The sequence below is a fragment of the Suricata suricatta genome, chromosome 14, assembly GCF_006229205.1.
Source record: "Suricata suricatta isolate VVHF042 chromosome 14, meerkat_22Aug2017_6uvM2_HiC, whole genome shotgun sequence".
In the NCBI taxonomy this organism is placed as follows: Eukaryota; Metazoa; Chordata; class Mammalia; order Carnivora; family Herpestidae; genus Suricata; species Suricata suricatta.
Window position 1 is genome coordinate 60354114 of NC_043713.1, and position 10993 is coordinate 60365106.

A 10993-nucleotide genomic window follows, 5' to 3' on the forward strand; every position below is an offset into this window, starting at 1 on the left:
TGACAAACAGCAAAGCCAAATAAACAACAACAACAACAAAGGTATTATTAAACCTAGAGTTAGAACAGGTTATGTAACAAGATGCAGGTGCCAAGAAAGAAAAGATGAAAACACTCAGCTGCCTAGAAATCCATCTTGGCCATCCCATCTCTCAGAGCAGCATTGACATCTCCAGGACTTGAATCAATATCTGTTCTATACTGGGGTCTTGGATCTAGGAAACCCCTCAAAAAAGGACTGAAATTTGACCTGTGACCAGCAGGGTCACTGTGGCCTTGTCCCAGAGTGTCTGCACACTGGCTACTCACAACAGCCTCCAGGTCTGATGGAGACTCTGTGGCTGAGTCCACTGCACCTGGTCTTGGGTGCTGCCCCAGCAGCTGCTTCCTGCACACCCTTGTCATGGGGAAAATGTATCCCAATCAGTCCAGTGTTCCAGATCACTACTGATTTTGAAGGGTGCTTCTCTTCCTCACCCTCTCCCCAGCCTGTAGCTGCTGCCACCACCTAAGTACAAAAAACAAACAAACAAACAAAAAACCAGCCAGTCGTTATGGGCAGTGTTCATGTTTTTTTTGAAATGTTTTCTCATTTCTGTTGACTTTCCTCTATTCTCCATGATGTTACAAACTATAAACCAAAACAAATGCATTATCAGATTTCTCTAGAGCAGCTTTCTCCTCCTCAGATTCTTGGTGACTTTGTACTGTTTCTACTGAGCTCAGCCAAACCATATTAGCAGAATTCTCTTCTGTGCATGGCTTGGCTAGGGTGAGGTGTAAGAGAACATTTACGTAAGATCTGGAAGTTTCATGCAAAGCTGTAATCATTGTTTCTGTGCCAGCTTCTTCTGCGGGTCATTGCCCGCACGCAGGTTAAGGTGAGAGAGAGTTGCTGATGTTCTGGTCCACACCTGGCTTTTTTTGCCCCCAACTGTGGATCTAGATGACCTAGAGCAAGCACAGGCTCAACACTAGAATAGAGACAGTAGAAGAGAACAATAAAAGATTGCTCCAGTGAGGGGCGCCTGGGTGGCTCAGTCGGTTGAGCCTCCGACTTCGGCTCAGGTCAGATCTCATGTTCATGGGTTCGAGCCCCGCATCAGTCTGTGCTGACAGCTAGCTCAGAGCCTGGAGCCTGCTTCAGATTCTGTGTCTCCTTCTCTCTCTGCCCCTCCCCCCCTCATGCTCTGTCTCTCTCTGTATCAAAAATAAATAAAACGTTAAAAAATAAATTTAAAAAAAAGATTACTCCAGTGGCTTGAACCACCATTTGAAGTCCATCCTTCAGCAATCCCTTGTTCTGCATCCCTCACAGCAATTCTGCTTCTCTCTCTTTTTAAAAAGTTTTAATGTTCATTTATTTTTGAGAGAGAGCGGGTAAGGAGCAGAGAGAGAGAGAAGGAGACACAGAATCCAAAGCAGGCTCCAGACTCTGAGCTGTCAGCACAGAGCATGACATGGGCCTGAACTCACAAATAACGAGATCATGACCTGAGCTGAAGCCGGACATCCAACCAACTGAGCCATCCAGGCGCCCCACGATTCTGCTTCTCTAATCAACCCCAAATGACACTCACCTAGACCAGGGCCTTTGATCTACACATCAGGACTCTCCATTTCCCTTCAATACCTTTCGTATTAACATACTCCTCTTGGTCTCCAGGGCTAGTACCTTCATTCAACCTCTGGATATAGTGTTGTCAGGGACCTGCTTGTATTCCTTCAACACTTGCATTTCTGTTTGACTTTTAGTTGCTATCACCAGAGCATCTCTGGCCATCTGCACCATCTGTGCCTGTATGCCAGGGAGGACCGGGATGCAAGAAATTATCTCCTCCCAGGAGCAGCTCTCAACCAATGACCAATGACAGTTAGTACATAGATACCTCAATTCTCTCACCCGTCCACAGGGATCACTCTGAGATATGTGTTCTAGAATGTTTCCCGGGAGTCCCCAGTGGGATTAAACTCCAGTTGCCCAAAGGTGGTAACTTGTTTTCTTGCCCTCCTTCCTTTTCTAACTATGCTTCATAGGATCTCCTCCTAAATAAGCTACTTGATTCAGGATCCGATTCTTGCAAAACCCTGAGTAGCTGGTCCTGTGATATGCGGTCATAAGAAGCAGATCTTCAGAGTGAGATTCTGGAATTGGATAACTCACCAGCTAAATAGAAATAAGGACCCTGTTAGTGACTCTAGACTGCTGGGTTCCCCAAGTAGTAAAACATTTACCTAAGAAGACCCTCACATGTAGTGGACCTGTGAGTTCAAATAGAAGGGGTCACATTAACTAATGCAAAATCTCCAGCATTTGAGTGATATGGAGGAAATGGTCATGGCAAAACTGCAGAGTTTGTTTGGCTGTTGCTAAATGCCAATAGAACTCTAGAAGAAAAAGGCAGGCTCAGGACAGCCAACTGATGTGGGAGCCAGATGGCTTCTATGGCATTATTTAGAGACCTTTGTAACCTGTGGCCAGAGGGAAGGCCAATATCTGAGAGTGAGTGTAATGGAGAAACAAGGTGACCAAGTATGCAGCTCCAGTGTCTCTGACACCAATGTCAGGCAGTGATAGGGAAGGCATGGGAACTGGGACTTGGCATGAGCATATTGAGCTGAATACACTTGCAAACCTGTAACTCTGATTCCCCCAAAACCTCGAGGTTTCCCCCTCACTACAGGTCTAGAGATTCCAACTTCACCTGGATTCATTTCAGAGACCTCATTTGAAGGCTCTTTCAGGATTATGCTTCCCTTACTCAAGAAATTCCCTCATAGCCCATCAATTCATTCAGACTAATAAGCAATGAATGTCAACCCTCATAGTAGCCTGACTGAGGGACACTCTCTCTAGATGACAGGAAGGATGACCAAAACGGACCCAGAAAGTCATGTCTAGACATCTCTTGAAGGTCTTGGATCAAGAGGAGGATAAAATGCTGGATGGGTAGAGTCTATTGATGCTGGTGCAGTCAGTCTCCCCCATGACTGAGACACCTAGAGTTGGTCCTATGGAGATGGCTCTTAAAACTTGGATAAATGGGACCCTAGTACCAAAAAGATGGGGATGCTGGAACTTCCTCAACCTTGAGGAATAGGGTCAAAATGAGCAGATAGGGGTGTTAATGCTACAATGGATTAATTATTAAGGACCAGAGAAACACTAGCGGACCATTTTCCAGAGGGCTCAGATGACATTCCCTGTATGAAGTGAAGCAGATAGGAGACACTGCCACTCTAGAGAAGCTCAGTGGTGGTAGTCTGCCACAGGCTGGGGCACATGGTGGAGACACTGTCATGGAATTGGACTAGTCTATTTCAGTGAGTATAGCAAAATGTCTCAGTGGCAGCATCAAACCACAGAGACCAGACGGAAATACTTACCATGAAGACAGTGTGGTGGCCTTGTGCAAGTGCCCTACCCAGATTTATTTTCAGAGCACCTGTTGGGGGGTGGGGCAGGAAGACTGGGAGAAGACATGTGGAATGGCAGCCCTCATCTGCTTCATTCAGGCTGTTCTCATCACTTTACAATATGGCCCATTCTTGCCCACATGGACACCCCTAATGAGCAACTTTTGATTGGGAACTCCCCATAAGTCTGGATAAGATTTTCCTAGAACTGCAGTCTGAGACTCTTCCTTACCAATCCTTCTTTCCCTTTCTCCTTTCCCAGGTCTCAGACCAGTAGAATGGTCTGGAGGCTATCCCTACTGACTCCTGTTCCTTTTCCTGTGAATCCTTACAGCTATCTGCCCTGAAAACTCTCACATATATCTAATCCCATCATAGTGTCTAATTCTCAGAGGATTCAAACTGACATAGGCAGAAAGGTTGCCTCTGGCCCACAGGGAAATGTGGAAAGATTAAGAGACCATGGTGCACCTAAGTATTAGATGTAGAGGCAGTCACATATTGCCTGACTAATGATTACAAGTGGGTAAGCCACACCAGTGATTCAGCCACACCAGTGGAGAGTCACAAACCCTTCCCGGTTTCCAGACATAAGCTATTTCCAGATCCAGAACACAGCAGTAGAAAAGCCAGGTCAACTTGAGAGAGGACCTTGCAATATTTCAAAAATCCTTCCCCAAGGGGATCCTCCCATTATTTACCCAAATAAGTGCCCCAGGACATGGGAATATCTAGATATCTTGAAGGCTGTTGACACAGCTTCTGAGGTGACGTAGAAGGCAGGACAACAAAAATGCTATCCTGTTAGTCGGTAGGTGACTACAATACAGTGTCATTATGATGGAAAAGGTCAAATGCAAGCTCCTAAAATCATATCCCACCCCCACAAAGCCAATATAGGTAATCAAAAAACAATATGGCATGTCTAGGTGGAATGGCAGAATGTATTCCTACGCCCGCCCCAAACTTTAAGGAAGTAGATGTGGTTATCCCCATCTTATTACCTTTTAGATCACTCATCTGGTCCCTGAAAATTCTAGTTAGACCAGGGCTAAGAATGGTGACAAACTTAATGGCAGTAAGCTTAATTAAAAGGCAACCATAATTGTTCCAGATGTAGTATCATTACCAGAATACCACAGCGTTTACCGGGTGGAAAAAAAATTTTTTTATGTCAGGTGTACTGAGACACAATTTACATATATGAAAATGTACCCTCTTTAGTGTATAGTTCTGAACAAATGCATTGTCTCATAGACACCACTGCAATCAAAATATAGAAATTTCCATTACTCCTAAAAATCAATTATGCCCCTTTGTCATCACTCCACCTCCAACCTCTAGCAACCAACTGGTCTCTTTTTTTGTCCCTAGAGTTTTACATTTTTAGAATGTCATGTAAATGGAATCACACAGTATGTAACCTTTTTGAAACTGAATCTTTTACATAGCCAACCACACTTGAGACATTCCATGTCTTTCATATATCAGTGGTCATTCATTCATTTGTGTGGCTGAGTTATTACTCCATTGAATTAATGTTCCAGTTATCCATTCACCAATCAAAGAACATTTCTGTTAGCAATTTTTGGTGATTATGAATAACGTCACTATAAACATTTGTATAAAGATATGTTTTCATTCCCCTTGGGTAAATACCTAGGCTTATTGTTGAATTGTAAGTAAATGTACATTTAACTTTATATGAAACTGCCAAACTGTTTTCCAAAATAGCGCTATCATTATATAATGCCTTTAGTGTTAGAGTTGTTCCACATCCTTTTAACTAGCTATTTTAACTAGGTGTGTAGTGTTACCTTGTTGTGGTTTTAATTCCTAATGATTGATGGCATTGAGCATCTTTTCGTGGACTTATTGGCCTTCTATATATCTTCTTTACTGAAGTATCTGTTCAAAACTTATCTCTTATTAAAATTGAAGGGATTGTTTTCTTATTATTGAGGTTGAAAGTTCTTTATGTATTCTAGATAGAAGCCCTTGCTTGATCAGGTATGTATTTTGCAAATATTTCTCCCAGCCTGTGGTTTGTATTTTAATTTTCTTAACAGTGTCTTTTAAAGAACAGACATTTTTCATTTTTATGAAGTTATCATGGATAGATAGTACTTTTGCTTGTTATATCTATGAAATCTTTGCCTAACCCAGTCACAAAGATTTTCTCCCAGAAGTTATATAGTTTAAGGATTTCTATTTAGGACTATGGGATATTTTGAGATAATTTTTGGATATTATGCTATCCAAATGTTGGTCAATGAAAGAATGGTTATACAAATGTGGTAATCCATTCCATGAAATATTATGCAGCCATAAAAGAGAGTGAGTTATTGATACATGCAGCAAATTGGATGAATTTCAAGGGAATTCTGCTAAATGAAAAAAGTCAGTCTCAAAAGATTAACTACCGTATGATTCGGTTTCTAAGGCATTCTCAGAAGGACAAAATTAAAGAGGGAATAGATTAGTGCTTGTAGGGGTTAGAGATGGGAGGGATGAGGAGAAGAGGGTGTGGCTATAAGGGGGTAGCATGGAGGAGCCTTGCGGTGATGGTAGAGCTAAATATTTGGATCAGTGGTGATTGTGCAATGATACACATGTGATCACATTGCCACACACACACACAACATTTGCACACATGAACAAATGATGCAGGTAGAATTAGAGAAACCAGAATAAACTCTGGATTATACCAATGTCAACTTCCTGGTATTGATGCTGTACTATAATTATAGAAGATGCTAATATTGGAAGAAGCTGGAGAAAAGGTGCATGGAACCTCCCTGTGCATTCTTTTGCCGCTTCATGTAAACCTATAATTATTTCAAAATTAAAACTTCAAAATTCAGTTGCAGCTTTTTTAACACATTCTCCTAAGAAGTCACAATACCGTGATCTCATCTAAGAAAATTACTATAATCCCCTAATATCTAGTATCTGCTACCCACTCAAATTTCTACAGTGGTCCACAAGATGACTTTCATTTATAGTTACTGGTTTTTGTTTGGTTTGGTCTGAAAAGATGATCTAATCTCAGGCATACATTCTGGTTACTTGTTAGATCTCTTTAGACTCTTCATTTAAGAATATCTACTATTTTCTTTCGTGATATTCACTTTTCAAAGTGTTGAAGCCAATTTTTCTTTTCTAGCTATCCACAGTCTGGATTTTTCTGGCTGTTTTCATGGGGCCCCTGTATTTCCTGAGAACTGGGAGTAAAAGCTGGAAACTTGACTATCTTCAGATGTAATGTTTTCAGCTCCATTTGCATAGAGTGCTTCCCATTATTCTCTCCAGAAGGGACCCGTGTCGGATCATCCCATTAAGAGAGAAGCTGGGATGGGATGCCTGGGTGGTTCTGTCAGTTAAGCGCCTGACTTCAGCTCAGGACATGGTCTTGAGGCTTGTGGGTTCGAGCCTTGCATTGGGCTTTATGTGTCAGCATGGAACCTCCTTCAGATACTCTGTCTCCCTCTCTCTCTGTTCCTCCACACCCCTCTTTCTCTCTCTCTAAAATAAATAAGCCTTTATTTTTTAAATGTTTATTTTAAAATATTAAAATATTTTAAAGACAGGAGCCAGGGTTGAGCCCTGCATTAGAGGTGAGGAAGTGACAGCCAAATTTCTCCAGTGGAAATGTACATGTTCCCTTTGTCAGTAGACTGTGCAGAGTGGCACTTCTGCACCATGCACATGGTCTGCACCCTAGTAATCCAGCACCCAAGGGATTTGGCACCCATCTATGGTCCTTGCCTTACATTACTATAATTACATTAAGCGCTGCAAAAGAATGATTTTTTCATTCCAGGGGTCGTTGTAGATGGAGTAATCGTTGTAGATGGATTAATGTGGCTTAGAAGGGGTGGATAAGACCTGGGACTTGGGACGAGATCTGGACCAGCCTCCAAAGGCTGAGTCATGAGGTGTCTGAATTTGATACTTTCAATCTGTATGGTGCTGCCCAAGGCATAGACAGGTGTTGGTCACTGGGAAAGTGGCTGGTCCAAAAAGAGAGGAGCCACCAGTGCAATCGACACTCTGGAGTTTGAGGATTTTGCCTCACACGAAAGAGTTAAAACCCTCGCATAGGTAATTTTTATATTGATGGCATGCCGAAATGATCATATTTGGGAAGTAGAGAGTTAAATAAAATGTACTATTAAAAATCATTTAGGGGCACCCGGTGGCTCAGTTGATTAAGCTGGAAAGTTGGTCTTGACATCAGCTCAGGTCATGATCTCATGGTTCGTGGGATCAAGCCAAGGAGTGGGGTTCTTTGCTGACAGTGAGGACTTTGCTTGGGTTTCTCTCTCTCCCTCTCCCTCTGCCCCTCTCCCACTTGAACACTCACACACACACACACACTCTCTCTCTCTCTCAAAATTAATAAATAGAATAACAAAAATTATTTCACTGTTTCTTATTACCTTTCTTAAAAATCTAGCCCACAGAAAATTGAAAATTACAAATGTGGCTTGCATATGTGCCTTCAAAGGTGAGAGACAAAGGTTAGAGAGGAGGGTTGCAAGCAGGGCTGGCTCTGGGAGGAATGAGGAGAAGGAGCTGCAGCAGGGGGATGGACAAGAGGCCAGATAATGGTGGAGGTGAGACATGACTCAACGTACAGGAATGGACTTGACAAGGAGGAAGGCCAGGCCTGGAGACTGATGAGGAAATATTAACACTACTCTTTTGTGGAGGAGCCATTACAGTTCAGTGCTTTATAGAAATCAGTTGGTGCTATTACGATCCTCTTTACATACAACAATGGGGGTGTTGGCCTGGAATTCTAATGCCACTTCCAAGGCTGACCAGATCTAAGACTCACACTCTGGCTGGCTTGAGGCCCAAGTCCAGGGTTTCACCCTCCGTGGATATGGTGGAGCAGAGTGTTAGGATAACGGAGAGTCTCAACCTGTCCTCTGCTCTCTGGGTTTCTTGTCAAGGCATGGAATCCAAGAGTCACAAAGGATGAAAGCAGAACAGCAGGTTATAGGTGGCCCCACCTGGCTGGCCTTCAGGAACATGGGCCTGGGGGCCCCTCTCTAGGGGCAAAGGCCTGATGCACGATGAATGCAGTGCATTTGAGGAAGTGGACTCTGGGAAGGTGCCAGGAATATGTCACAAACTGGGACCATTGTTTTGCACATGTAGAAGGGCCAGTATGGACACATGCCCAATCCCTGGGGAGAACCCTTGATAAATGGGTATTCTCAGCCAAGTTTGGGATCACAGGGGAGACGGTTTGGCTGGCACCCCCATGAGTATGAGGCATGTCCACTCTATGTGCCTATATATGGGGTCTGCTTCTGCAGGGCACATCCCGACCCACCACCCAGGTGGTGTGCTATGGGTTCGGGCTACAGGAATGCACCTGTTCCCTCTTCACCCTAGAAGCCCATGGGTGAGGTCATGCCAGCTGCCTCCAGGTTTTTCCAGGGGTCCAGAGGTTTCCAGGGAGTTACCAGACAGGATGAACTGAGGTTGACCTTGATTACCCCACCAAGCATAGCTGCATTGAAACCCAGAGGCAAAAGTGTTCCTCTAGAGCAAAGTTTGGCAAGCTCTGGCTCCATATCTGGCCCAGCCCTATGTTTCTGTAAATAAAATTAAATAGGAACACAGCCATGCCCATCTGTTTACGAAATAATGCCTGTGGCTGCTCTCATGCTATAAGGACAGAAGTGAGTAGTTGGGACAAAGATCATACAGCTTGGAAAGCCCAAGGGGTTTAGTGTGTGGCCTTCATAGAAAATATTTACCAGCCTCTGCCACTCTCTTGCACAGAAAAATACACCCATTTCTCTCGCCGAGATCAAGGGTGTTTAATCAAGCAGATTTGGCCACCTGGAGGGCATTTGGCAATGCCTGGAGACATTTCTGGGTGTCATCATGAGGGCAGGAGGGAGCAGGTGCTGGCATTTGCTGGTAGAGGCCAGGGAGGCTGCTGAACACCTGCCAGCGCACAGGACAGCCTCACAACAGAGAACTGTTACTCCAATGTCATAGTTCCAACATGGAGGACCCGCTCCAGACCCACTGGGGGACCCACTGTCCTCCTCACAGGTCAGGCCCAATAGAGGTGTTTTCTCTTTTCCCTTTTTTTTTAAGTTTATTTATTTTGGAAAGACAAAGAGAGGCAGAGCATGAGCAGCAGAGGGGCAGAGACAGGAGACACAGAATCCGAAGCAGGCTCCAGGCTCTGATCTCTCAGCACAGAGCCCGATGTGGGGCTCGAACCCATGCACCTTTAGATCATGACCTGAGCCAAAATGGACCCTTAAATGACTGAGCCACCCAGGCGCCCCTCAATAGAGGTGTTTTCTAAGTTGTTGACCCTGTAACTCCTCCACAACAGAACAGACTGTCCTCAACAGAGGCATCCCCCAGGGTGCACCCCACCCCCAGGACTCACAAGAGCAGGGCCTTGGGCCAAGCATTGTGACCAACTGGTCTCCTGGGCTTTTACCCTTGGCTGGTTCTAGGGTGGGTCCCACTCTTTCTGACCTTTCTCAGAATATCTGAGGCCTCCTCAGTACAATTCAGCAGCCAGGCACACAAATTCAGCAAGACGACTTCTCAAGAGACAAGGAACTTTAATCCCCTAATCCCACATTCGTGGTGTCTGAACAATCCTGCTGGACAGAAAGAAGCTGAGTGGCTTTCTCCTTGGCCCTGTGAAGCCCACAGCCCACCCTCATAGTTCATAGTCGCCCCTCTCTGAGGTGTGCCCTTTGGTCTCTAGTTCAAGGTAAGTGTGTCTGGAGGTGCCTGGGACCCCAGAACTGCAGGCTCCTTTTCTTCCCTCCTCTCTCCCCTCACCTCCTTATCCTTATTGAAGACCTGGGTTCCCACAGAACAGTAATACATAGCCTCATCCTCAGGTTGCAGCCCAGAGATGCTCAAATACCCCGTGTTCTTGGCCACATCTTTGAATCCAGAGAAGCGAGGGGGAATCTTGTAGCCTTGGTTGTGGTCAGAATGGGAGAAATATCTCAGCACGAATCTTGGAGGGTGGCCAGGCCTCTGCTGGTACCAGTAGATGTTATAAATGCTGACATCGTAGTCTCTGCTCAGGGTGCAGGCCAGATGGATTGTCGTTCCAAGGGGCGCAGATGCGAATGGTGGCTGGTTCAGCAGGGGCTGAGAGCCACAGCCTGGGGACACAGAAGCACATGGGCATCTGGGCAGAGGAGGGCAGGGAATGGGGCCAGGGGATGTAGCTCTGGGGTGTTCTCACCTGCACAGTGGGTGAAGACAACCAGTAGCACTAGAGGCCAGGACATGGTGATGTGATGAACTCCTTCTTCTTTGTGCTGCTTCCTCTCCTAGGACTCTCTCAGGGCTGGGCCAGCATGCTCCTGTGCCCTCCCAGGGGTGGGGCCATTGCACCCCTGGTTCCGGACACCACCATCCTGAACTTCCTTGAGTTTGCAATGTCGGTTGGAGAATGGCCCCATGGCAGCCCTTGTGGCTCTTTCCTTGGCCCCACCAAAGTGTCTGGGGAGGAAGCACCTGCCCGAGGCTCACGGACCACTGCCCAGGAGACAGCCTGCAAGGTT

The 10993-nt window shown here is 45.2% G+C and overlaps 1 protein-coding gene across 1 annotated transcript; it reads right to left on the bottom strand.

Annotated features, from left to right (window-relative positions):
- Nucleotides 1-10007: 10007 nt before the first annotated feature.
- Nucleotides 10008-10783, bottom strand: VPREB1 (V-set pre-B cell surrogate light chain 1). The gene is made up of 2 exons (XM_029922241.1): nucleotides 10672-10783; nucleotides 10008-10588 (listed from the first exon to the last, which is right to left on the bottom strand). Exons 1-2 carry the CDS (start codon nucleotides 10715-10717, stop codon nucleotides 10173-10175), a joined length of 462 nt encoding a protein of 153 aa, XP_029778101.1. The 5' UTR covers nucleotides 10718-10783; the 3' UTR covers nucleotides 10008-10172.
- Nucleotides 10784-10993: the final 210 nt, after the last annotated feature.

Coding starts and splice junctions, on each gene's coding strand:
- VPREB1 (XM_029922241.1), bottom strand. CDS start 10,717: ATGTCCTGGCCTCTAGTGCTACTGGTTGTCTTCACCCACTGTGCAG. Junction 10,589..10,671: donor TGTCTTCACCCACTGTGCAG/GTGAGAACACCC, acceptor CTGTGTCCCCAG/GCTGTGGCTCTCAGCCCCTG.